The 26269-nt window shown below is 42.8% G+C and overlaps 1 protein-coding gene across 3 annotated transcripts; it reads left to right on the top strand.

Moving 5' to 3' along the window:
- The first annotated feature begins 234 nt into the window (after window positions 1–234).
- LOC310797064 (epidermal growth factor receptor substrate 15-like 1) lies at window positions 235–26049 on the top strand. 3 transcript variants are annotated; one of them, XM_083659348.1, is made up of 24 exons: window positions 235–264; window positions 783–824; window positions 992–1081; window positions 1621–1668; window positions 1766–1861; window positions 2138–2203; window positions 2297–2422; window positions 2566–2625; window positions 3221–3487; window positions 6727–6884; window positions 8046–8211; window positions 8662–8727; window positions 10006–10091; window positions 11200–11272; window positions 11853–12014; window positions 12697–12894; window positions 14015–14179; window positions 15252–15393; window positions 16564–16703; window positions 17141–17249; window positions 19504–19586; window positions 19851–19914; window positions 22725–22861; window positions 24265–26049. In XM_083659348.1, exons 1-24 carry the CDS (start codon window positions 238–240, stop codon window positions 24409–24411), a joined length of 2718 nt encoding a protein of 905 aa, XP_083515474.1. In that variant the 5' UTR covers window positions 235–237; the 3' UTR covers window positions 24412–26049. The 3 variants fall into 3 exon arrangements, with proteins under 3 accessions (XP_083515474.1, XP_083515475.1, XP_083515476.1); XM_083659349.1 differs by lacking the exon at window positions 8662–8727; XM_083659350.1 differs by lacking the exon at window positions 22725–22861 and having other exon boundaries at window positions 24265–24404.
- The last annotated feature ends 220 nt before the right edge of the window (window positions 26050–26269 follow it).

Here is a 26269-nt window from a genome sequence, read left to right as displayed (position 1 = left end):
CTGTTTTTACCATAGACAGACAGGTTATAGTCTCCTTGGGGCCAAGATGGCGGAGGCGTAGCTCTGCTGCTGCGCGCTGATGTTGCAATGGAGCTGATGTTGCAATGGAGCGTTCATTGACTGGAGCGATCTATTCTATGTCACCTCTTATCAATGTACGCTCTTTGGATGCTTTTCCAATGCTATCGCCGCGCGTGTCCGCCAAAGGATGTGCGCACTCCCGAGACAGCAGGAAACATGGCGGCGCTCATGACTCTCGGTCAGGTAACGTTAACAACTTCCAACACCTCTGCAAATGTGTTATATCTTCATACTTTTATATCCAAAGAATGGCAGCGACAGTTTGTATGCGCCCTTACCACACCACTCATTTTAAGCGCTGTTGGATGGTGTAGGTGTGTGGTTACAGAAACCTGTCGTTGGCAACTGGTTAACTTGGTTAACGTTAGCTAAGTAATATTAGCTAAGTTAAGTTTTAATGCAGGAAGCTAGTACTAACGTTAGTTATAGTTAATAAATTGGTAGCAGCGATGGCATTACTCATGAATGTAACACTAGCTAACCTAGCTAAACCCGTCTAAAAAACTAACCAGTTTAAAAACGAAAACACAACGTACATTGTACGGGCTAGCTGCGTTCATCTTTAAACGCTGCCAGTGGCTGACTGGCGATCTAACGTTACCTGGAGTTGTCAATAGGTTAACTAATCAAATACTGGTAGGTACTCAGTTGACAGACTCGCACTTCTACGCGTTACATTTGTCTTATCTATCTTTCTGCAGTTATCGAGTGGAAATCCAGCCTATGAGGGCTACTACAGACAGGTAAACCTGATGGGTAGTGTTTTCCATCTAAATTGTTTATGCAGAGTATCCTCTCTGTCATATAAAACCAATTCGTGTGTGTGTGTGTGTGTGTGTGTGTGTGTGTGTGTGTGTGTGTGTGTGTGTGTGTGTGTGTGTGTGTGTGTGTGTGTGAATAATATTTGCAGGTGGATCCAGGAAACACAGGCAAAATAGCAGCTGGGGATGCAGCTCAGTTCCTTAAAAAGTCAGGGCTCTCAGACAGCACATTGGGGAAGGTCAGTGGGACACACACACACACACACACACATATACACACATATCCAGATAGGGATGACATTATTATCAGTTTAATGATAAATCGTGATAAACCTCAATATGGCATGACCTGATGTACAGTATTGCACAGTATTACACTATTACACCATTTCCAATTTATTTTAATGATCACTAAAACAGTGTTACTGTGATTGCAGCGCATGAACCAAAGTTAGCAACAGACTCCCAGATGCAGGTGCACAGCCTTGGTGAAATGATTTGAGTACTGTATCAGTACTTTTGGGTCTGAGTTTTCAATATAAGTCTTTGTGAAATTATTTTAATGAGTGTATCAGTACTTTTGGGTTTGAGTTTTCAATGTACATCTTTGTGAAATTATTTCAGTGATTGTATCAGTACCTTTTGAACATTTTCAACACAGTTTAACAATATTGCGATAATACTGATAACCGTGATACTTTTGGTCACTATAAACATGATATGGAATTTTCATACTGTGTGATCACTGAACCCCCCCCCCCCCCCCCTCCATTTCTAGATATGGGATTTGGCTGATTCAGAACGAAAGGGCTACTTGGATAAGCGGGTAATATATCATTTCTCTGTGAATTTGTTCTTATTTGTAATGCTGATGTAAAGAAAACAAAAAAAGTGATTTGTTTTGCTCTCTTTCCTATTCTCAGGGGTTCTTCATAGCTTTGCGACTAGTGGCCTCAGCACAGGGTGGAAATGATATCAGCCTTAACAACCTCAACCAGACTTTAGCTCCACCCAACTTTGTAAGTGTTGAAATGACTCTGCTGGCTTGGGCATACATGGAGAAAAGGGAAACCACAATCTATCATTAGAAATGAATGGGTTGTGTGTGTCTAAAAAAAGAAAATCTGTTAGCAAAAAAGTTTGTAAAATCAGATCCCTATATTTCTTTTCAAATATTACATTACAGGCCATTACAGTTCCTGCTATAAAGGTTTTCCCTGTGTTTTTCACCCTCTCCTCTGATATCCAATTATTCCACCTCATTTTGCGCATTTTATGCACAATTTATTTTGCAGAAAGACACGAGCAGCCCATCCTTAAGTTTGTCATCAACCTCAATAGACTCTCAGTGGGCTATACGGGTGAGTATTGATACCATATGTAGAAAGAAATGCCTGAGCATATGAGAGCCATCAATTCCATCTCTTGAAACTTGTTTTGTCTTTCTTTTCTAGACTGATGAAAAAGGGAAATTTGATGGCATTTTTGAGAGTCTGTGCCCTGCCAATGGTCTCCTCTCTGGTGACAAAGTCAAGCCTGTGCTGATAAACTCCAAGCTACCTCTGGATGTGCTAGGAAAGGTGATATTACACATCATACTATAGTACAGTATAATATTACAAACTGTACTGTAGGCCAGTTTTCCCTGGTGTAGCAACATTAGCTGCTATGCAATGTGGTCTAATCTTGGTATATGTGCTTTCTTTTTTGTTGGTTTGTGTAGATTTGGGACCTAAGTGATGTTGACAAAGATGGACACTTGGACAAAGACGAATTCTCAGTGGTAAGCTGGTGTCTTTCATTTACTGTAAAACCGTTTTGCTAGTCCAGAGTGATTTGATGTAGTTAAAGGAACACTCCGCCCATTTTTAACCAGCTTTGTATCATTAGAACATCAGTAGTATATCAGAAAACTGTAAACGGTTTTGATGTCTGTCATTTAATTTGACAGTTATTGAGTGTTAAAGTGTGGACCAGTGACATCACTGGTCCACACTAACTCAAATTAATAACTCATTAACTCAAATCAACTCTCAATAACTGTCAAACTATTCATCATTCATCTAGTTTGACAGTTATTGAGAGTTGATTTGAGTTAATGAGTTATTCATTTGAGTTAGTGTGGACCAGTGATGTCACTGGTCCACACTTTAACACTCAATAACTGTCAAATTAAATGACAGACTTCAAAACAGTTTACAGTTTTCTGATATACTACTGATGTTCTAATGATACAAAGCTGGTTAAAAATGGGCGGAGTGTTCCTTTAACCCTTCTTTTTGCCATTTCATTCTATAATGGATTGCTTTCTCCATGGGGGGAGAAGTTTGTTTTTTTGCCACGTAAATTGCCAAGTGATCTGTTTTCTCATTTTCTAGGCCATGCATCTCGTGTACCGGGCCATGGAGTCGGAGCCTACCCCTACTACCTTGCCCACGTCCCTCATCCCTCCTGCCAAGAGGAAGAAGTCTGCGGTCACGTTGCCAGGCGCTGTGGCCGTCCTGCCCGCTCTGTCTGGCCTCACAGCCAGCTCTGCCCCTCTCAAAGAGACCCTGCGCTCCACTCCCTCTCTGGGTGGCGCGTCTTCCCTCAGCGCGGGCTCCGACAGCCTCTCCCCGAAACATTCCTTCAAATCCAGCTCACAGGTACTGCGCCTCATCTGTGTGACTCTTGAGAATGGTGGATATGAGGATAGCGACTTGTCACAGAACTGGCCATGCTTGCCTGGTATTGTTAGCTAGTTGTTTATAACAGCTGCCATGTTGAGTCTAATTGGTTAATAACAAAAGGATGTAAGCAGTGGCATGTGACCCAGGGGAAACTCAGTATATTTTGATTGATTGACTGACTGACTGACTGATTTCTTTCTTTCTTTCTTTCTTTCTTTCTTTCTTTCTTTCTTTCTTTCTTTCTTTCTTTCTTTCTTTCTTTCTTTCTTTCATTTTTAAGTGCCCAACCCGCATGGGTTTACAAGACACCAAATATTTACCGTTGCAGTGGTAAAATGACTCAATACATTTACATAATGTTCAAACAATTCAATACATTACACGTCATTACAGATTAATCAAAGCTCGGTCTTAAACAAAATATTCTGTCTTCTCTCCCAGACCCGACAAATAAAATCGGTGACAATTTTTTTTCCCCCTTCCCTGAAGCACAGCTCCAGTTTCTCATACTCGTCCAACTCAAAGAAGTCAACATAAATAGAGGACATTAACTAAAGAGTACATCCCTTGCATCTTTGTATGCTGGACAATAAAACAAAAAATTACTCACTTTCAATTTCACGTGAACTCACACAGCAAACGGACTCTGTCCTCAGGAGTGGCGTTAAACCTGCCAGTCTCTCGGTACAATGGAAGAGTTCCTGAACCTAACTGTGCACACAGAGACCTTTGTCTTTTGTTGAAGTTAAACTTCACATATGGTTCTACACTGTAGCTATCTTTTATGAGACGATAGGTTCTTAGTCTTTGCTTATACCATATGTCAACAGACCCATTTCTCTTCATACTTAAGGAACATTTGACTCATAGTATTTAGGATATCACAGGATGCCACCTTGTGAAAGTATCTACTTCTCTGCCTTAGAAAGAAAAGGCCGGAGGTGCTCAACTAAAAAAAAAAAGGGGCGAGATTCCCAACTTGGAAAAACCTCCAGCCTCCTTGAAATATGAATCTGCCGTTTTCCTTCCTCCTCCCAAAGAAAGTGTGATGAGGCGAGCGCATGTCAGTGCCGCTGTTTTCAAGACCAGCATTTCCCGCTTTTCATCCTTTTGTATTGATAATGGCAGGACTTGTTTTGCCACATAGTTCTGAGCATTGTGCACAGACCAGTGTGTTTCTCTGTACTTTGTTATTGCTGCAGGCATCCACGTGTTCAGAGGAACAGGTTCCCTTGAAAGGGAAGGGAAGCATGACTCCATTCCCAAGTCAGGTTAAAAAAGTAGAGTCCGCACACCACATTTTAGACTTAACTCCCAGTTTATTTGTTGACCATTGACGCCTCTGGCATGGCGACCTTCATCCATTCCCAAGTCATCCATGATGAACTGACTCGGCTGTCATGACACTTGTTTTATGATCATTTCCATAACGGGCATCTCGCGTGCTACGTGCGCTCGATGCTTAGGCTCGGCCTCGCCCGTAGCTCGGCTGCTGTGTGGCCTCGCCCGCCCTATTTGTGCGCGCGCGCCTGTGTGTGTTGCTCACAATGTTATTGCCTCCTTGTGTGTATGTGTGTGCCCCATTATGATATCACTGATGACATCATCAGTGTGTGTGTGTGTGTGTGTGTGTGTGTGTGTGTGTGTGTGTGTGTGTGTGTGTGTGTGTGTGTGTGTGTGTGACATTACTGATCAGTCTTGTCACAATGCCTCCATGTGTGTGTGTGTGTGTGTGTGTGTGTGTGACATCACTGATCAGTCTTGTCATAATGCCTCCGTGTGTGTGTGTGCGTGCGTGCGTGTGCCTAATTAAATAGCCTAATTAAAAAATCCGGCTCTGTCAGGTCACCTGCACGGGTGCCCTTTACACACCCTGAAGGTTTTAGCCCAACCGCTCGTGAAACGGCATAGCTGTGGCTGAACACAGAACTTGAAACAAACAAACAAGCAAACATTGCCCACATACTCAATTTTATATATATATATATATTTTCCATCACTGCCTCCTTTCATTATTCACTTTTCTTCCAAAAACAGGTCGCCACAGTAAATAAAATGTTCTGAGCTGTGCCCCAAACTGCTTTTAAAAATGTTTTTCATTTTGTTTTTACTGCACGACCACATTAATGTAATATTGACAGAAATAAGGTATTAATGCTCAACAATTGTCTCACTTGCGTTAGCTCATTTGATTACATTAGTAAAAGATAATAATACATTAAATGATATATAGGAATATAAACTAACTGATTATACTTGATGACTTACTCAATGTTTTTGTGTATGCGTGTCATAAGTAGGGATGGGCATTTCTAGCAAAAACACTATTCGAAATTCGCTGGCCAAATTCGAATTTAATTCGAAATTCGAAAATAAAAATAAAAATGTAAAAAAAATTAAAAATGTTTTTTTTGTTTTTTGTTTTTTGTTTTTTTGTGAGTGAAATGTTGCATTGTCTCCCCTGATTCTAAGTCTACGGCTTTATTAATTAATATAAAAAGCTTCTGCTGTGGATTTTTAGCTCAAACAAGCATTGCACCACTGAAGTAAAGAACATGTTACATGACATTGACATTTTCGAAAATAAAAAACAGTTTTGACAATCATGAGTGGTTCATTAAATATTTAGTAGGCTCAGGTCTGAGTGCCAAAGGGGTGCCAAAGTCACCCCCTCTCCCTCTTCATGGGATTTCATCCGCCATTCATTTTTCCATAAACCTTGCTTAAAATGCTTATAAAAATTGTTTTACTTGCTCAAACCAAGCGATTTGACTATACTTAGAATCAGGGGAGACAATGCAACATTTCACTCAAATTTTTTTTTTTTTTTTTTTTTTTTTTTTTTTCCGAATTTCGAATTTCAATAATAAAAGTCGACCTTGATAATAACAACGATTATTCGGAAATTCGATGCCCATCCCTAGTCATAAGTTGTGATAAAAAAAATCACTGTTTTCTTAATAAACAATTGGTGAAGAAACCAATACATTTTCTGCTGGGTCAACCTTCTTAGCTATGGTAGGGACTAGGGAAGATGTGCTGTATTTTTTAATAGTACACGTTCCTTTATCAATGTTGCCAACAAGTGCTGTTTACTTTTTCCATCCATTTGGACCAGTTCACTATTTAATTCAAGTACTGTGTCGAGGCACTGTGAGTTTGTGGCAAATTTGTTCTCCCTCTCAAGTCACTATGTTGTCATGCATTCATCCCAGCCTGTGGTGAACTGGATCGTCCCGGTGGCAGACAGGGGGCGGTATGATGACATCTTCCTGAAAACCGACACTGACATGGACGGCCTTGTCACCGGCACTGAGGTCATCGAGATCTTTATGCAGTCGTCTTTGCCTCAGACTACACTGGCACAAATATGGTGAGAACACAAATCAAATGTATTTCAAGAGATTTTGCTTATTAAATGGCACAGCGCTTTAAAACAAAGAAAGCAAGGAAATAAATTAAAGTAATTACAGTCACCAAACCACAATAGAGCACATACTAAGAGCTACAAGCTCTCAAGCTGACATCAGAACAAGAAAATAGACAACAACCAGACGCAATGATTGCGTGCTTGTGTGTGTGTGTGTTGACTATAGGACAACTTTGTATTGTAATCATAATTGTTATTTTTTGGACAATAAGGCCAGATGATGAATGTTTGTTGTATTTACATTTTATAGCCCCCGGGGGCGCTGCTGCTAACTGAAAGCAAAGGCAACACTAACTGAAGTTATCTTTAAGGCAGAGAAGTGCGCGTCCACAATCAAATTATTGTATGTTTTTTTCTTTATTTAAAAGGATCCCCATTATCTGCCGCCTAGCTGCTAGTATGTGGAGTATGTGGAGTGCTGAGCCTAAAAAACAGTAAATCCATTACGCCTACTCCAGAAAGAGATAGATCAGTGGTACTCAACCTTTTCCCTACTCAAGAGCCACATTGACCCAAAATAAAATCTTTGCAAGAGCCACAATCCAAAAAAGTCCCTTTCCTCCCGTCATTTATTCTTAGATGTTTATTTATTTATGTATTTTAAGTAGGATTTAAAAGAGCCACAATTACCCATCAAGGAGCCGCATGTGGCTCTCTAGAGCCTCGGGTTGAGTATCACCGAGTTAGATAGTACATCCGAATTGGGGGGTGGGGGTGGGGCAGTTGACTGGATACAGTGCCCACATTTTGCTTATTTATCTGGACGCACACCAGGAAACACAAACGCATTTCAGCAAGAAAAGCTTTCATCAGAGTCCAAAAAATACATAAGTGGAAAGGGAAGCTTAATGAAATGTGAGTATTGTATCCAGTCATTTCCCCCACAATCTTGGATGTGCCACCTCACTCTTTTCTTGAGTAGTTGTATTGGAAGTGTTTTGAAGTTATTGGCAACCATATACCCGATGCTTACCAAATGGTAACTTTTCAGAGGAGGTTGTCATCTGTGGTTATGAATGATTTACCAACGAACATCAGGTATCAATTTATTTTCTCAAAATGGATCTCTAGTGTTTTGGAATGAAGCCCTCCTCTTCTCCACAGGGGGCTGGCCGACACCAAACACACAGGCAAGCTGAACCGGGAGCAGTTCTCCCTGGCCATGTGTCTGATCCAGCAGAAGGTCACCAAAGGCCTGGACCCTCCAGCCAGTCTCACCCCAGACATGATCCCCCCCTCAGAGAGGACTGCAGTATCTGCAGCGGGCACTGTGAGTCAAGACTGTAGTCCTCTGTGACCACTGCTCCATGTTCCAAGGGCCCCTGTTTAGAAAGGGGTTTTTATACACGGATGTTGAGCCTATGTTGAGATCTATGAAAAATGTCTTTATGTGACCTATAAATGCAATAGGTAACATATTATTTTGCTTTTATCATAACATATCGTGGGTTAAATGATTGAATCTGGCCTGTAGTCTAAAAACATTTAGAAATGACTGAGGCATCGGCTTACATAAGTAGATGACTAAATGGAAATGTGCTGAAGGTTATCAAGTGCTTATCAAGTGCTGCTTTATGTCTTTAAAACGGAGTCTTTGCTGTTCTCCTGCTTTATGCATTTCAAATGAGTTCTCCTGCTTTCTGGCTCTTCAGTCTCGCCATACAAAGTTGGTATTTTATTCCTTTGCTTTTCTTGAACTCTTTTCTGTCCTGTTTCCCAGAGCTATGCGGGGCCTATGTCTGCTGTGCGACCTGAACTTGCTGCACTAGCTAATATGCAGCGCAGAGTGAGTAGTTGCGCTGTCTGCCACCATGTGGTGCTGCTGTTCTGTCATATTGTCTTTCTCAGTTTGGAGCAGTAGGTATAAAGGGGACCATGCTCCTTGTATTATGGCAGTTTGACGGTTTATTTTCGCACACAAAAAGGTGAATATAGAATGTTTCTCAATTAGTTTAAAAATTGCAACAAAATTTGGAAAGTCTTGTATTTTCTCCAAAAGAAAATTCCCTCCTCTCCTCCACTTGTTTTCAAAGCAAACACTGCCACCTGCTGGTTTTCCACAATTAAAGCACATCTGGCTGCCTGTGTGACAGCTATTCATGCCTTTCCAACTGCAATTGAGGAGTTCTTTTCCAAACTGCTATATTTCCATTTTGGGAAAATAATCATTGTCATTCAGTATATTTAAAATATAGAGTGTGTTGTCTGTAAAGGTCTTATCGGTTGGTCAACCAAGGACTTACTTTGCCTTCCATCCTTAAAACAGAACCATGAATTATTTCAATTCGATGCCAATGATGACTGTAAAGTAGATGTCACTTCAAATGTTGCCTATCTCATTTTGGAACGATATGCAATGTAAACACCATCAGGCTACCAGAACAGACATCGAGCTGCAACTCTCTCATTCTACTGTAAGTTGCCAATGCATTTCATCTGAAAGTCCACAACAATGTATAACGTACGCACCCCCAATATTCACCAATTATTAGTTTGGATGCATCAAGCGTAATACAACTCCAGTAGATGGAGGTGAAATATAGTGGAGGTCTGATTGCTGCTGAGAACGCATATACTGTAGTGTAGCAGATGATTCTCTAAAAATACAAGCCACGTTTCTGCACAGGCGCTCACCCTGGTTTCAGTAGTAGAAGAGATAGTTGCTGCACATTGGTAAATTCCTTTGTCTTGTCTGTCTCTTTTGCGCCCTCCCTAGCTGTGCGAGGTGTTTGTGTTTCCTTCCTGTGTCATTTGTTTTGTTAAGATGTAACAGTGGGGAGCTCCTCTCTCCCCCTGCGTATGACTGATGTCCCCTCTACCCTTTTTCTCCTTCCTTTCTCACCCCATTTCTCCCCACTCTCGCCCTCTCTCTGTCTTCTTTCCAACATATCCATTTTCTGCCTGGCCTCTTTGAATCACTCGTCCTCTCTTTTCCCACCTCTGTGACCCCTGCTTCCTCTACTCTCGCCTCCTGTCACCCCTAACTTCTCCACTCTATTCCATCTCTCTCCGCTGTTCACTCGCCCTTACTGTCCCCCCTCCCTCTCTGGGTCTCTGGCTTCAGGACAGCACCAGTTCCTCGGGGTCAGGAGAGCTGACGGGCTTCAAAGAGCTGGACGACCTCAGCCAGGAAATAGCTCAGCTGCAGAGGTGAGCCCCGTGCGCCCCGGTCCTAGCAGGAGGATAGCTTTGTTTGCTCTTCCTCTGAGAAAGGAGGGGCTGCAATGAAGGAGGGATGGTGAACTGGAAGCGATGTTCAGGCACAGGATCAAAGCTGTTCTACAATTTCACATATATTTTATTTCTTTATTAATTTAACCTTTATTTAACCAGGTGCTCCCTTTAACTTTCCCAGTGCTTTGCCAAGAAAGCACTGTCATCCTAGAGCCTTGCTCTGGGGCAAGTGGAGTGTCATCCTCACGATGCATCTAATCCCCTGTCTGTTGATTTTCTCTTTGATGTTTATTTTACGCAGTTCTCTCTGTTCCGCACAATTCATGTTGCACCAGTATTAGCAGATAACTTGTAGGCATTTTCCCATGCTTGGAGTACTAGACGAGTGGCATTTACCCACATCAGGACCATTTAGATGGTGTCACGTAAGCTGGCAATCACAGAAAAGCTTTGTTGTGATTTTTTTTCAAGCAGCTATGATGAACTTTTTTTTTGTTTTTATTATTATTTTTAGGCATTTTTGCCTTTATTTAGATAGGACAGTAGGCGGACAGGAAAGGTGGGGTGAGAGAGAGGGGATGACATGCGGCAAAGGACCTTGGGTCCAATTCGAACCTGCGTCGGCCACGCGAAGGACCAAGCCTCGGTCGTACGTGTGCTACCTGCCAGGTGAGCCACCAGGACGCACAGCTACGAAGAACTTTTAACTGGTTATGAAACCAAAATGTATGCCTGAATGATGCCTCACATCTTACCTACATTAGCAAATGAGAACATCAGCGAGGAGATCGGCGATTTCTATATAGTTTTTCTAAATGGGCTGCCTGGAAAAATTAAAGTTCCTCATAGCTGCTTTAACTTTCTGGCTTTCATTACGCTGTCCAAAGTGGCTAACTCCATCCGTCTGATTCTCTAAGCAGGTGAAAACACAACACTATCACTTATTTCCAAATATTATTTGACTTGACATAGTCTGTCTGAGCCTTTTTAAGCTTTGTGTTTTGTCGACATTGACTTGGTTAGGAAGGAAAAGCATCCTTTTGTTATATTCTCCCCTGGGTCCTCTCCCATTTCTCACCTACAGGGAGAAATACACGCTGGAGCAGGAGATCAGGGAAAAGGAGGAAGCCATCAGACAACAAAATAGTGAAGTTCAGGTAAGACCAAGCAGAAATAATTTGCAAATCTTCCATTTATTATGATAATACCATGAGAGTAGTATCTCATGAGTGAGTCTTAATGCCTGTAGCCAATATAATTCTAACAGATTTACAGTCTTTTGGCAGTGGAGACATGACCGCAACAAGAATATAAAAAGTTATTTGTATATGACTGATGGAGAAGCTAAAAATACATGGTGTATAGGGGAAACCTGTGAATCCATCTGGACAATTTTTTACTATTCATTCATTCATTCATTCATTCATTCATTCATTCATTCATTCTTTTGTCCCACCTAGTCCTGCCTATGACACACATTCTGACCACTCCCAAATACCGGTACCGGGTCGGGACAAAATGTTTTTCAAAGGGGACAATGTTGGCTGTATCTTGAGATCCCCCTCAAGAAGTTAGTCGATTTCAGCATCAAGATTTAGATGCACATGGAGGGGCAGCACTAAGCATGATAACATCTTTGGATTGTCTCCCATTGGCAGACTCCCATCCAAATTATGCCATTGATTTGATAACATTAAGAAAGCCCAGTAGCATTGCAACCGTGTGTGGATCCCTCAGGACATGCAGAACGACTTGGACAGGGAGGGGAGCAGTCTGCAGGACCTGGAGTCCCAGAAGCAGGATGCTCAGGAGCGGCTGGAGGAGATGGACCAGCAGCGCTCCAAGCTGGAGGGAATGCTCAACGACGTCAAGCAGAAGTGCCAGGACGAGTCCCAGATGGTTAGAAACTTCACCCATTCAAATACTATACACATAATACTAATAATAATGTGTTTTGTTGTGTTTCTGTTCATGTGGTGTGAATGTGTGAATTCCTGCACTTCCTATGAATCACTTATCAATCAAACGCCGTGTCCAGTACCGTAGCATCTTTTCCTTTGATTTTGTTGTTGTTGGGGATTGAGTTTCTGTGTAGTTTAAATGTACAGTGTGTAATCAGCCACTGCAATGAAGAATGTAGCAGAATTAGCCCGTTTGAGAGCAGCAGAAATTACGGTAAGCTAGTTTTAGGTTGGATATTTGACAGACATTCACAGTGAATGCCTGTTGAAAGACTAACTTTGCCGCGGTGCAAAACACCTCTCTTCAAATATAACGTCTCTTGGTTTTCCAGTGGTCACCTCACTGTATGTGAGGTACAGGGTTGTCCGCACAGAGCCTGCGCGTACACCCTCTGATGACAAAATTTACGTCACACGTGACGGACCGTGGCAAACACTGGTGGACTCGTGGATCTGCAAAGTCTAACTTGGGCTTAACTGTTACTGCTTTCTGGGAAACATGTTCTGTCATAACAAGCATCCAAAGTCTGAAGTTATACTTATTAGGTGTGAGGAATCTATTCTACAGTGACAAAATCTGTCTCTGACCCTCTAACCCCCCCCCCCCCCCCCCCTCCCAGATCTCGTCCCTGAAGAGCCAGATCCACTGTCAGGAGTCAGACCTGCAGAGCCAGGAGGACGAGCTAAGCCGCACCAAGGCAGACCTGAGCCGGCTGCAAGATGACGAGGCGCAGCTGGAGCAGAGCCTGCTGTCTGCTCGCGTCCAGCTGGACAGCATTGTTAAGTCGCTCAAATCCACCCAGGATGAGATCAACCAGGTCAGTGTAGACGGATGCAGGTTACATAAGGATGTGCTCCGTCCCACTACATGAACACACCTACTTTTGACAAATGAGCACTTTGATCAATTTGCATTTAACATTGTTAGTGAAGGCGGTAGATTCCCTGCCTACCAACATGAGGGTGGCAGGTTCGAGCCCCCGTGGGAAGCCAGATTAAGGGCCTGTGTCCACCTAGCGTCTTTTCATCAGCTCCGGTGTCTATTTTCAATTGTTTCCAATGGGGGGAGAGCGTATGCGGGTGCACACAGACGTCTAGAGAAAGTGTGCTGCGTCCAGCGTCTATTTTCACAGCGCTCTGGCGTTTTTGTGCGCCCGACTCCCAGCGCTCCCAGCTGAAAATATTTTAACTTTTCAGAAAGATGCTGGTGTTGGGTGCTCCTTTTCTGGCAACTACGGTAATCATATGGAAAAACTATCGCAACAGAGACAGAAAGGCTCAATTGTGGGAGTAGATCGGCTAGACACTTAATATTTCTGGTGAGTGTTTAATATTTCTGGTGAGTGTTGAGCTAAACCACTGTATGTGTGTTGTTTGCTAATGTTAGCTGTCAGCTATCAAGCTACTACCGCACTGAGCTAACGTTAGTTTCAGACTGCTTCCTTGTTATATTGTGAGCCGAGATCAGCGCTTCCCAGCGTACGTCCAGCGTTTAACGTCGGAAAAAGACGCTAGGTGGACACAGGCCCTAAGGGTATGTGTCCTGTTTGCTGCACTAGTGCCTCATTTGGTCGTTCGGGGAACCTGTTTGGGGGGAGGGGAACTGGGAGGAATAGCGTGACACACTACTTGCTATCTTGCTGGTGAAACGAAACTGTTAACCTTCTTGTGACACAGTGGTAAGTTGATCAAAGAGCCGATATGGTTAAACTATTCATAGAAAAGAAATGGTTTGCTGAAGAGATTGAAGGGCATTTTTGAAGAGATATTTTAAGATATGGTTTGAAATTATACTTTATTTTAGCCATGTCTACATGCCAGGAAGTTCTCCAGAAGGACAGAGTTGTAAATCCTATTGAAAGAAGCAGTTGGGGGAATCATGCAGTCTATCGTATGAAAGCAGACATGGACTCAATTGTCTTGTGTGTGTGTGTGTAGGCTCGTAGTAAGCTGTCCCAGATCCAGGACAGCCAGCAGGAGGTGACCAAGACCATTGAGCAATACAACAGCGCTCTCAACGGCACCAATGGAGGCAGCATGACCAACCTGGCTGACATGGGTGAAGGCTTTGCTGAGAAGGAGAACGGAGGCTTCAGGAGCACGGTGAGGAGATTGGGGAGAATATGCCATGACATAGCAAAATACAGGACAGTATGTTACGAGGGTGGGGACAATTCACTTTCTTTACATATATACGCCATGGTGGATGCTTATATCAAAAGCACCTTAGAGCTCCATGACAGCACATATCTTTAGCATGAATCGGCCCCTGTGCGAATGGAACCCTTCACACTGGAAGCGATAGTGGCATGCTTTACCCACTGAAACACAGGACTACTTTCAGTTTCTCAGTTAAAAAGGGAAGTTGAAGCTGCAAATCACATATTAAAATAGAATGTTCATAATGTCTTGAATTGATCGTTTTAAAATACATGCTACAGCATGCGCTGGGACGCGTCATCAGTGATGTTAGTAAGGTGTTTCGGGTCTCTCAACATCATACACCCTCACCCAGTACACCCAGCCGAGGCCGATTAAGACCCCGACCCGCGTCCCAGAAGCAGCCACTCACGGATCAGCCTTCCTACTCTGTCTGCAACGTTGCCCGCGGAAGGGTTGATTGATTGTAAGACCCTTCGGTGCATGGAGGGTCTAAGGCCCTGTGTGGGTGACTCCAGGCCGGGCTCCTCCTACGTCTCACCAGACCCTCCCGGGGTAAAGGCAATCCTACCATGGGCAGAGAGGACGCCTCAAGAAGGCCTGTGCGCTGCACGTCATTCGCCTGCGGCGAGCACCTCGCTCTAGCCTGAAGGACCCTAGGCCGCGCCGATCTTTGCACAGATTTTCAGGAGGCTAATCTGTAGCGTTTGTGGATTTCTCCCTCACGAGAGAGCCAGGATGGGGTGCTAATCCCATCCCGTACCGGATGTCGTCTCTCCGACCGTCAAAATTAATATAAGGACTTTTGTGACAAAATACTTCCGTTTTATGGCATGGCATTGGGCCCATTCCCTTTAATTTCACTCTGTCCTGTATCAATGTCTCACTTTGTTTTGCTAAAATATAGTCGCTGAAACCTAGAAATTTGCCAGTTTTCACTCATTCATGCCTTTAGTGCAAGAGTTGGCTAATGTCGGATACATTGTAATTAATTTGTTTTTAATTTGTTTCTCAGGATGACTCTTTCAAATCTAAGATAGCCATGTTCAACAACAATGCCCAGGACCCCCCAGCAACCATGTTCAACAACAATAGCCAGCCCCCCTCAGCAGACCCCTTCCAGACAGAGGACCCCTTCAAGTCAGACCCCTTCAGAGGTCAGAGGGGCTTCTTCAATCTTTCTCCTTGTATTTCTTATACTTGTTGTACTTCTCTATGGCTAATGGCTGATCTCTGCTCTCTTCAGCTCTTGCCTGTTGGCAATCGAAGAATCAAAGTGTATTCTGCTGTTGCACTAATGTTGAGTCACTTTGATTAAGAGTTTCAGCTAAATGCCTCAAATGTAAATCTACCTCCTGACACATTGTTTTAGTGAAATTTAAATGTTGGCTTAGGCTCGAGTGTGCTGGAGCCGAGTGCACCAGCTGGGCGTAAAAAAGTAGGTCTTAACTGTTACGCCGGACTTAGCTACGCCCGACGTTGTGATTTGAATTTACACCGAGTGCACCAAGCCCGACTTACCATGGTCGTAGCTGCGCCCGGTCTTTAGGCTGCGGACGTGCGCGTCCACGTGAATACGTGCTTGTTGGCAAGCAACACACTTCTCTCAGACGAGCTTGAGACAGCTGACTAGACAGCTCCAACTCAGCTCAAACTTATAGAGTTGTATTCAAAGCATAGAAACGTTCTCACAGCTCAATTTAACAGCGCCAACACAAACAAACACAATCACAAGTGCAATCAGTAATGAATGTGATGGCGGACTGCGCACTGCGGGCAGTTGACGAAGTCAGGAAGAAATGGGAAGATCTTCCGACGCATCAGCTTTTAAAAACCCGCCGACGAGCGGAGGTCCTGCGCCCAAAACGTCACACACATATCGATCGATATTTTTGGAGAAGATTCCCCCGCATCACAGGACTGAACGGCACTGACAGGCAGCACAGAGCTGTCACTCCCGACAGCGCAGATCAAGATGAGACAGCTGCCAGTCAGTATGAGTACGCATTGGGTGTAACTTTTACGCCTGCTCCATACCAGACGTAAAAGTTACACCCAGGCGCAGCGCATACAGGGCTTAAGACTACATGGTGCACTAGTCATAAAATGAAGTTAGTCGTAACTTTGAGTTCTACGTCGGACGTAGCGTTACACCTAGGCGTACGCCCAGCTGGTGCACTCGGCTCCTGGAATCCGTCTTGTAGATGGATTACAGCAGACCTCTGATTATTTCCTGTCAGAAGTTGTAGATGTGACACATTCAGATGCCGCCAAGCCAGTTGCTTGACAATACTCATTCTTCTTTTGAATCATTTTCCCTTTTCCAGATCCATTTGGAGCAGATCCTTTCAAAGAAAGTGATCCCTTCAAAGGCACCTCGTCTGAAGACTTTTTCAAGAAGACCGACAAATCAAACCTGTTTGGATCCTCAGACCCCTTCAGTAAAAAACCCACACCGCCAGCCAAGGTAAGTGAGGTGTTTGGCACTGTGTTCCCCTCTTCTTTCTAGCTAGTAGCACTAAACCGATGCTTGTTGGAAGTGCTGGTCATGGCTCATGTAGTTGCTATAATGTGACTGTTTAGAACGTGTTGGGAACTGCAATGCTCTTTTGCCAAAAGTTGAAATGTTAATTGAAATGCTCTTTGCTGTCTTTTAAAGACAGGCTAAAGCTGTGACCATGCTGATGGAAAAACATGCAACAGTGTGTCTTTGTCCATTGTAGGCAATTGAAAAAGCAAACCAGTCGTCTAAAGAGAGGTTCCTGGTGCACATGCAATCTGGTGCTTTTTGTGTGTATTTAAACCAGGATCTTTTGAACTGGTTGCTTACCGGTAGTTATGATTTGCCTGTTTGTTCTTTTGATCTGGTTACTTAGTTATGCTTTGCCTGGTTGTTTTTCTCAGCCGAGCCCCTTCGGCAGCGGTGACCCCTTCAGATCAAACAGCCCAAAACCCTGCACATCAAACAGCCCAAAACCCTTCACATCAAACAGCCCAAAACCAAAGGATTCAGGTACTTTCTTGTTCCCAAGTACAGTAGAATATCGCGATATTTTATTCTGGCTTTTTCAGTTGTTAATCTAAAGATTACATTGAAAGTGATGTTTGTCTGTCTGTTGGTTCATGAAGTTCATAGTCAGTCACCAATACTGTCTTTTTCATTTTTACCATTCGTTTATTTGTTTATTAAAAGGATCCCCATTAGCTGATGCCTAGACGACAGCTAGTCTTCCTGCGGTCCAAGACAACAATACACATTACATGACTAGTCTCGCTTGCCAGCCTCCCCTCACTTCCGTGAGAGGAGTCTTGCTGCATGGGAACAGGCTGCTGGCATAAGCCCTCCCCTGCTCTACAGCCGCTCTCCCATTGGAGGCGTCCATTTCAGTCGCCGTCGGATTTCCGCTCCCCGCTTACAAGCTCTGTCATTGGCTCCGACCATGTCAATCAGAGCAGCTTCAGCTCCCGCCTCCCTGTGTGTCACTGTAAATGTTCCCGGCCGCCGAAGTAACAACAACAAAGCTAAGATGGCTAGGAAGCTAACGGAAGAAACCTATACGATAGCTCGTTGCTACACGCTGAAAATGGCAAGTTGGATTGTTGGAAACTATTTTTCAAGGGCACTGTCGCTAAGCGCCGCCCATCGCAATTCCAGAATGGTGACCAGCACTGCCAGACTCCCCTCACAGAAGTGAGGGGAGGCTGGCCAGCGAGACTACATGACAAGCAATGAAATAAAATACGAAAACAAACAACAAAATAAGAAGTGTAAAATCTAAAAAAAGATAAAAGCAAGATAAACCAATATAGCATGGTCAGCTTCTCAGCTAGCCCTCTAGCTAGCCCATGAACCTAATACAAAACAAACATAGAAAGCGGATGAAAAGAGATGTGATAAACATCAGTAAAGTGTTTGTGAGTGTAGGTGTGATCTGAGTTTCATTTTAAAACATGCCTTTCCTTTGATGGAAGGAATATTACTTGGAAGACAGTTCCATGACCCAATAGCCCTCCATATGACTGCTTTTTTCATGTAGTTGGATTTTGGTTAGGGTATAGTCATCTGTCCACCACTTGCCCCTCTGGTGCAGTGTGTATGAATATTTGAACTATAGTGAATAGTGATGCTGATAGTTTTCATTCTTTTTCCAAAGATCCAGTATTTTTATAAGCTAATTTCTAACTCATTGCAACTATTGATGGTTGTGAAAAAATGTGAATGGAATGCCAGTGGTGGTGAACATGTACTGAATACTTTTGTTTTTTCTTGCTTGGACTTAACAATATGTGCCGATTTCCCAGTGTGTGACATTCACACTATAAAGTGTCATATCTGAACGTGAGCAGCAGTTCAAGTTGTGCAACACTACTCAAAGAAGCAGTCATTCTTTGCCACGTTGGGTGACGTGTTAGATTTAGATTTTATTTATGGGGGCATTAGGGGCAAACAATTTTTACTCACTGTGGCTTCATATTTTCCTGTGGTTGAGGACTATTTTTAGTTGAGTACCTACGCATTTAACTACTGGCCAACTAAAAATACTCCCCCTACCCTGGAAAAACAGGAGGCTTGCAGGAGCCAAGCATAACAGAAACTCTGTGACTGCTGGTTCTGCTCTACTAGAATACACTGCCACTCCTTCTTTAACCAGTTCACTCCTGCCTCTGTCCTGGCTTTATACCCACTGCTATTGAACTGTTGTGCCTTATTCGGCGAGGAAGTTGTTTTAAGTTAGCGGCTACCGTTGGCGTACGCACTGCCATGCTACACACCTTCAGAGGAACACAGGGGCAACTGTAGACCCGAGTAGAGTCATTTCACGTAAAAGAAAACACTGCGTAATGCACATGAATGGAGTCTTTTGTGGCCGCACGTTCACAACAAACAGATTCTCTTACAATGGTTTGCTTTTTTTTCTGTAACCTTGTGCATTTTTCCCATTAAGAGGCATACCACAGTGTTTCAAAACAACTCGGACACAGTTCTGTTTAACAGTAAGCCAACTGACGCCTTTAATTAGCTAATCAGATGCATACGTCAGCTTAAACAAAACCTCTGCTTTCCAGGTTTCGCAAAATGTCACGGAAAATTAAACGCTCATGCCACATACTCTTGCGCTGAAAATAGCATGCAGGCCCTTTTCAGAATAAGCAAGATGCCGAGATGATTTGAATGTGTGGTTGGGGCTGAACTTCATTATAGTTTCTTGGTCTTTCCACAAACCTATTCAAATGTTCCAACTGTATTTCACTGTACCCTGTCATAGATGTCTTTGGGACAATGGACCCCTTTGGTAGCAACTCTTTTGGAAGCAAGGCTGGATTTGCCGACTTTAGTCAGATGTCAAAGGTAAGCTTGAGGGACTCATTGGGCTATGAATCAGTTGCACCATAAAGCATATTTTTCCACTTTAGTTGTAGAGGGCTATGTTGTTAATTTTGCTCTCATCATGAGTGAATTCTTAGTTTTCCGCCAATCTATCACATTTGTGAAAACAGTTCATGTGGTATGAGTCCAGAGAGGCTCTATATTCAGGCTGACAGCTCTGTTGGAATCAGCATCTTGAATGATCGTTGGGGGACTGTTTTTGTGTCTGTCTTGGTGTATGAACAGAAGCCGGACAACCCAGTGCTCCCACCAAAGAAAAATGTGCCTAACCGGCCTGCGCCTCCCTATGGTAAGGCCTGATTGTATGTGTGTGCCTGTCGGCCTGCGTCTCAAGGCCTGATTGTATGTGTGTGTGTGTGTGTGTGTGTGTGTGTGTGTGCGCGTGTGTGCTTGAACACGACTGTGCAGTGTGCGTGTCACTTACATGTAACTCTACATTCATGGTGGTTCAGTCAGCATTGTATTTAAACCAGCATACATACCCGTTTTTAATGCCAAGATTTGTCATTTTGAAAAGTCATTGTAACTATATTGTGCAGTGTTTATTGGAGTTCTTTGCCACTTTTAATGGCTGCAACCGTCACAGAAATGTCATGGCAACAGTCAGTTGTGTCAGCATTTTTTTGGGTGCTCATTTGTGGTTGAATCTTGTCCTATAAAACAAGCGCGTTGTGTGCCCTGCTGGTGTGCAAAAAAGACACTTCCCTATTCTGGTGAGGGTGCAGAGAATTGAATGTCTTTTCTGAAGTTGTAAACAGGAAAGCTGTTGCTACAGATAAGGCAACATTTTGGGGTTTACAGTGCTGACCATGTTGGCATTATTAAGACATTTAGTTTCGGGTGATCTCGTGACCGCGGAGAGCGGAGGTTCCTTTCTCAGTGGATTTGTCATCTATGAAGGTAAAAAAAAAAAAAACTTTTACCAACCCAAACCTAACCAAAATCGCTACCATCGGCTATGTTGGAAATTATCTTTTCAATAGTTTGGCCTACAATGCTGAATGTTATAAACAGTAAAACATGCAAGTACACTGAGGTCATCTCAGTCACTCATGTGTGTACAGCAGCCTGGCTGGGTGAGTGATGTCACAAGTGTTATATGCCCAGATGGCTTTGTATTGAGCACGTGCATTAGAATGCCACATTTCTGCCCTGGGGGCATGTTTTTGTTGTTTTGTTCTTTTTGTTTGGTTGTTTGTTTTGGGTGGGGGGGGGGGTGATTCTCTTTTTACCTGCACCATGCTCTTTAAATTGAATTCTGTCAACAACTGTGTGAGGAGAATGAGAACCACCATCCTCTAACATTCAGATGTACTGTATTTGGCGTCTTGTTGGGTGTGCTGTGTGTGTATCAGAGGGCACACGAATACCCACAGGCCATGAACTGCATATGCCCTTCCGCTGTCACCTAGTTCTTCTTCCAAAAGAAGCCGCAGTGTGAGATATTGTAGCTGTTCCCCCTTAGGAGAGCATCTACCGTTCACACAGCATAACCAGGTAGCTCGAGCTCCACTGTCTGGTAGGGCTGGGTCGGTTTGAAAATTTTAAAACCGGTTCGATATTGCCGCCTAAACCGGATCGAACCGGTATATCGATTTTTTTTGTAATTAATTTTTTTTTTTTTTTTTTTTTTTTTAAGCAGGGCTCCCGAGTGTGGCCCATAACTGTCTGTAGTGCAACTTCAGTCCACCTGATAGCGATAATACACCTCTAAGCTGGTATTGTCAACCAGCAATGATACTGAATAAAAAGAAGCAGGACACCTGTGTAACAAGCACACCCTGTATTTATTTCTCATAACTATTCAGCTCAACTTTTCTTCTAAACATCAAAATAATAAATGAAATAAGACTTCTGCCTATAGTGCAACTTGAGAAAAGGCTAATAAAAACACAAGCAGTGCAATCAGAATGGATTGGCTTACAGCTGAGCTGCCTTATAAACTTCAAAACTCACAAATTCACACAATATAGGGCCTAGGCATGGGTCGGTTTGAACATTTTGAAACCGGTTCGATATTCCCCAAAAAAATGTATCAAAGCGGCTGCAGTTGGTGGCGATAATGCACCTCTAAGCTGGTATGCTGCCAACCAGCACGAACACTGAATACAAATAAGCAGAACCTTTTAACTGTAACAACACACTGTTTTTATTTCTCATAACTATTCAGCAAACATCAACATAATAAACAAAATAAGACTTTTGCCTACTAGTGCAACTTGAGAAGAGGCTAATACGAACAATAGTGCAATCAGAATGGACTGGCAAAAAAAAAAAAAAAAAAAAAATAGGTTTTTTCGGTTCGCACGTGATCAAACCGGTTTGGGCTCGCACACCGAACCGAACCGGTAAAACCGGAAATCGACCCATGCCTACTGTCTGGTGCTCCTCAGAGACACTGAGGAGTGAGAAGGCCACTACAATGGGCTGTGCTCAATGTCTGTATCACAAAGAAAACTAAGACTAAGAAAACTCAGTCAGTTAATTGCCTACAATTGTGTTGCAGAATCTGTTGACAGGGTAACAAGCATAATAAGTAGTTAGTGCATTTTTAATTTAGGATATTTAGACAAAAAGCTGATTTGCTACAGACAAATAGAGCTTGTTGTTTGCTAGAAGCCCTCTGATTTCCAGATGTAGTCTGTCTGTGTCATTTGTAGACAGAATTAATTAAATTGGAGAAACAAATAATTAGGCCTAGATTATTATGCTCTCAATATGGAAAATGTGTTAAAGTTTAATGCAGACAAGGGTGGGGCTGTCAAGTAATTATGTGTTGCAAAAAAAGTGACACTCTTCTTGTTAAGTTCCACTGCTTCAGTACGTTTCACTAAGTGTGGTTAACACCTTTTTTTAGAAGCAATATTACTTTCCCACGGCTACACTGTAGCTATATTATGCCGTGTGCCTAAAGCTGTTGTGTCCCTATAATGGTCCCTATGCAAATGTTGTAACAATGTTGCTCTCCTCTTTTTGATGCCATCTATAAACTGTGAGCCTATCTTTTGTTGTTGGTGGTGTGAAGTCAAGAGTCAAGACACCAAAGTCGGTTTTGTTTGATGGATTTGGATTGTCATTGAAAGTGTCCTCCTTCTCCAGTAGGTATGCGTGGTTTGAGTCCGTCAGAGCCATTCCAGGGCATTCGCTCCACAGCAGACAGTAGAGAGCCTTTTGTTACGGCAAACTCCAGTAAAGCATCTAAAGACTCTTCTGTGGGCTTTGCCAGTTTTGGCTCTGTAAGTGGAGTTCATCTCTAGTTTTCTGTGCGCTCCAGTATCACTCTGTCTGCATGAGCAACCCATCTGAGGACCTCCCTCTTCAGATTGTGGAGCTGAATGCCGTGGCCGGGCTCTGTGGTGTCGGCTTTTTTGTTGCATCGTCACGTAGTAGCCTCCACTTTAGGAAGCGATCGCAGCCATTGCCGTGTTTACTGGCTGTTGACTAACAACTGACAGAACATGTGGGAGCTTTTGAAGGGCTCTGTGTTGAGGGATAAGAGCTGTTTGCATGACTGACGTGGATAGTCCCACTCCAAACACTTGTCCCCTCACCATGTCTGGGGGGGGGCTGTTTTTTTCCCCAGTCAGCCTGGCAGAGGGGCTTGCTTGCTTTGCTATCATCTCCGGCTTCAGCCTTTTATAAGAAGGAAGGATTTATAAACTTCCAAGAAGTTCAGCCCGTTTGTTAGTGAACTTGTCTGGTCAGGTAACACTCGAGGAGCATTTTTCTATTCCTGAAGTACACGCTAAAGGCTTATTCGCTGTCAAAGCATGATATGCCTTCAAGCACAGTACAGTGGGGTAAATGAGGCTACCGGTAATTGTCCTTGGCTAAGTCTCTGGCTGTCTTGTCGTCCTGTGTTAGCCTAACGGCAGAGTCTGCTCTTCAGGTAGAGAGAAGTTGCATGGCGGCTTTGTGTGCGTCTCGTTTTATATCATTTGACATGTAATGACTTTATTTTCTCCCCTCATGCCAGCATGATGGTTGTGAAAGGGATTTGTGCTTTTTATATCTAGCTTTGTATTGTAATTTCTTTTCTCCCAGGATGTGAAAGTGCTGAGGTAAGACAACACAACACGAGGGTGTGCTGATCAACTTGAATCCTTTGCATGTGAAAAACCTGCCCACACTCTGAATGAGCTCAGTACACTGATTTGTGAACACTTTTCTTTTCAACTAAGATCCTCAAGTCACATTGATCGACACATTGAATACAGAGGGGACATGTCGGACCAATATATCACTGTGTATTGTGCAAGTGTCCATCTTTACACCAACATAAGACTATGTTATGGTGAACTCGTATTGTCGCTCGCTTTCTTGGCTTTCTTGTAACCTATGAGTGAATCATTCACTCATATTTCACATTTCTCAACTTACTGCGATATGAAATCATTTCAAACTGATTTGAGTGTCAAATTCCAAATATGAAATCATTTCAAACTGATTTGAGTATCAAATTCCAAATTTGCATCCATCATCATCATCTCCGCATCATATCGGTAATAAAATCATCCTTTTTTCGTCATCTTGCTGGGTTCCAGTGGTTTGAATTGTTTGTGTGTAGCTCCGTGCACGTTGCAGCCTGCATCTCTCTCCTGCTGCCCGTGTCTAACGTGCTGTCCGCTCCCCTCACTAGTTTGGAAGTGAGAGCCAGCAGCTGGCCTGGGCCACGCGGGAGAGCGAGCGCGAGGAGCAGGACAGGCTGAGGAGGCTGAGGCTCCAAGAGCAGGAGGACCTGGAGCTGGCCATCGCACTCAGCAGGGCCCACATGCCCAATGCCTGACCTCTCTCCACGCACTGACGACTACAGTACCCACACTGGCCCAACACGACCAGCAGCCCCTACCACCACTTTCTGTACCCCACCAGACTGGGCTCGTGTCAAATGACTCCACATTTAGCAACCAGTTAAGGTTCAGTGCTCTCCAGCACGGCAACTATAATCAAGGACAATACAGAGCCACTTGATTTGAGCCTGGCTGCGTCTTGTAGAACATAGCGATTTAATGCAACCCGACCCACTTGGCTACTTGACTACAACCTATATCTAGCTCTCCTATCTTGCTATGGCTAACCACCACGTCTTATTCTTTAGCCTTTTTGTTGCAAGGAAATCAGCCTTTTTAAGCCTATTTTATTTTGTTTTATTTATATACAAAAGCAATGAATATGTGGTATATGAAGTACCTGTAAATGCACTGTATAAACTGTATTATAACCTTTAATTACTTAGAAACATTGATATTGGGAGTCAGACCATACAGGCTAACTACTCTTTTAGCCTGTGATGAGTTTGTTTGATTTCAATTGCATAATGTTGTTTTTGCATTGAGAAACCTCTTCATGTAAATATTATTTGATCATGGTTTTACTATATTTTGCCTTGCTTATCAGCCTTGGAACAGCAAAGTCCACCCGTAGAACGCACCTGTCTTAAAGGCTATACTATGGAGCTTAATGATTTGATCATTAATGGCATTGGTTAGATTTTTATTTCAAATGTTATAGTAATTATTTTAAAGTGTTTTTCCTCAATTTTGACTACATCTCTATTATTTTTTGCCCTGTAGTAAATTTATTGAAGAAATGCAACAATTGTATAATCAAAATCCTTAACAGAATTATTTATCCGAAAGCAGCTAACATTGCTAGCATGCCAGTACTTTCCCTATTCTAGCAGATGACAGCAAAAATAACTACCGTAGTAATCTTTTGATATACTTGATCTTGGGTTAAATGTGGTTTAACCTTATAATATTGGTTGGCTATTGTGTGTCCAAAAGTATATGAGGATACTGTTAATAATCAATTGAGGTCTTCCTTCCTAATGTGGATAAGGTTCAGTCCACTGGGAGCGCTGTTACACCACCACTCTGATGTACAAGCAGGTTGTGTTCATCAGATGGTTTAACATTGGTTGCCTTGTTGAAATCCCCAGAGACTTGCACTCCGATACAATTTACAGCCTCTATGGATGCTATGTAAACCTTAATGGCTTTGACTGGTGCTCAGCTGTTACACTTAGTTTCGTCCTTTTTACTCATTGATGCATCACAATACCAATGATATGCAGAGTGACATCGGGTTGCAACTTGAAGATTTTTGCTTGTCTGTCGACACCATTTGATTTTTTTTCTGTTCAGTCATGTGATGTTAGAGGATATGCAAATGCCTTATGATAATGCATCCCTGTAAACTTTCCGTTTCTAACATTTATCAGGTTTCTTTGGCACATATTGTATGTATATTCCAGGCCTTCTTGGAGATGTACAGCGCCTTATTTATCCAGCATCATCATCATATCAGCATTCATATGTAATATTACATAGTATGTCTGTGATTATATATTAAAAAAGATCCAGAGTTTTGACTTTCTCAAAACTGTAATAACTTTTAATATAATAAAAGCAGTTTTAACATTCCTCGATCAAGATAAGTGTTGTGCTTTACATAAACTGTTACTAAAGTAACCATACACAGAAAGTAGTTTATCATTTATACTTCACAGTAAATCATGAATAATTTGAGCACAAAATGTATGCTTCGTAATAAACAGAAATGGTGAGCTTGCATTGTTTCCCATTTCACGTCACGAATATGTATCGGTTGTAATTATTGCATAATGAATTTAAGAAGGGGGG

This window comes from Poromitra crassiceps, assembly GCF_964638095.1.
Source record: "Poromitra crassiceps genome assembly, chromosome: 23".
Lineage (NCBI taxonomy): Eukaryota > Metazoa > Chordata > Actinopteri > Beryciformes > Melamphaidae > Poromitra > Poromitra crassiceps.
Note: the sequence above shows the minus strand (reverse complement) of the source record. Positions and strands in the feature narration are given on the sequence as shown.

What these genes read in the sequence shown, in the direction of transcription:
- LOC310797064 (XM_083659348.1), top strand. Translation starts at nt 238, where the DNA reads ATGGCGGCGCTCATGACTCTCGGTCAG. An exon ending in ACTACACTGGCACAAATATG is followed by an intron (nt 6,885 to 8,045) that starts GTGAGAACACAA and finishes TCTTCTCCACAG; the next exon opens with GGGGCTGGCCGACACCAAAC. An exon ending in GCTTTGCCAGTTTTGGCTCT is followed by an intron (nt 22,862 to 24,264) that starts GTAAGTGGAGTT and finishes TCCCCTCACTAG; the next exon opens with TTTGGAAGTGAGAGCCAGCA.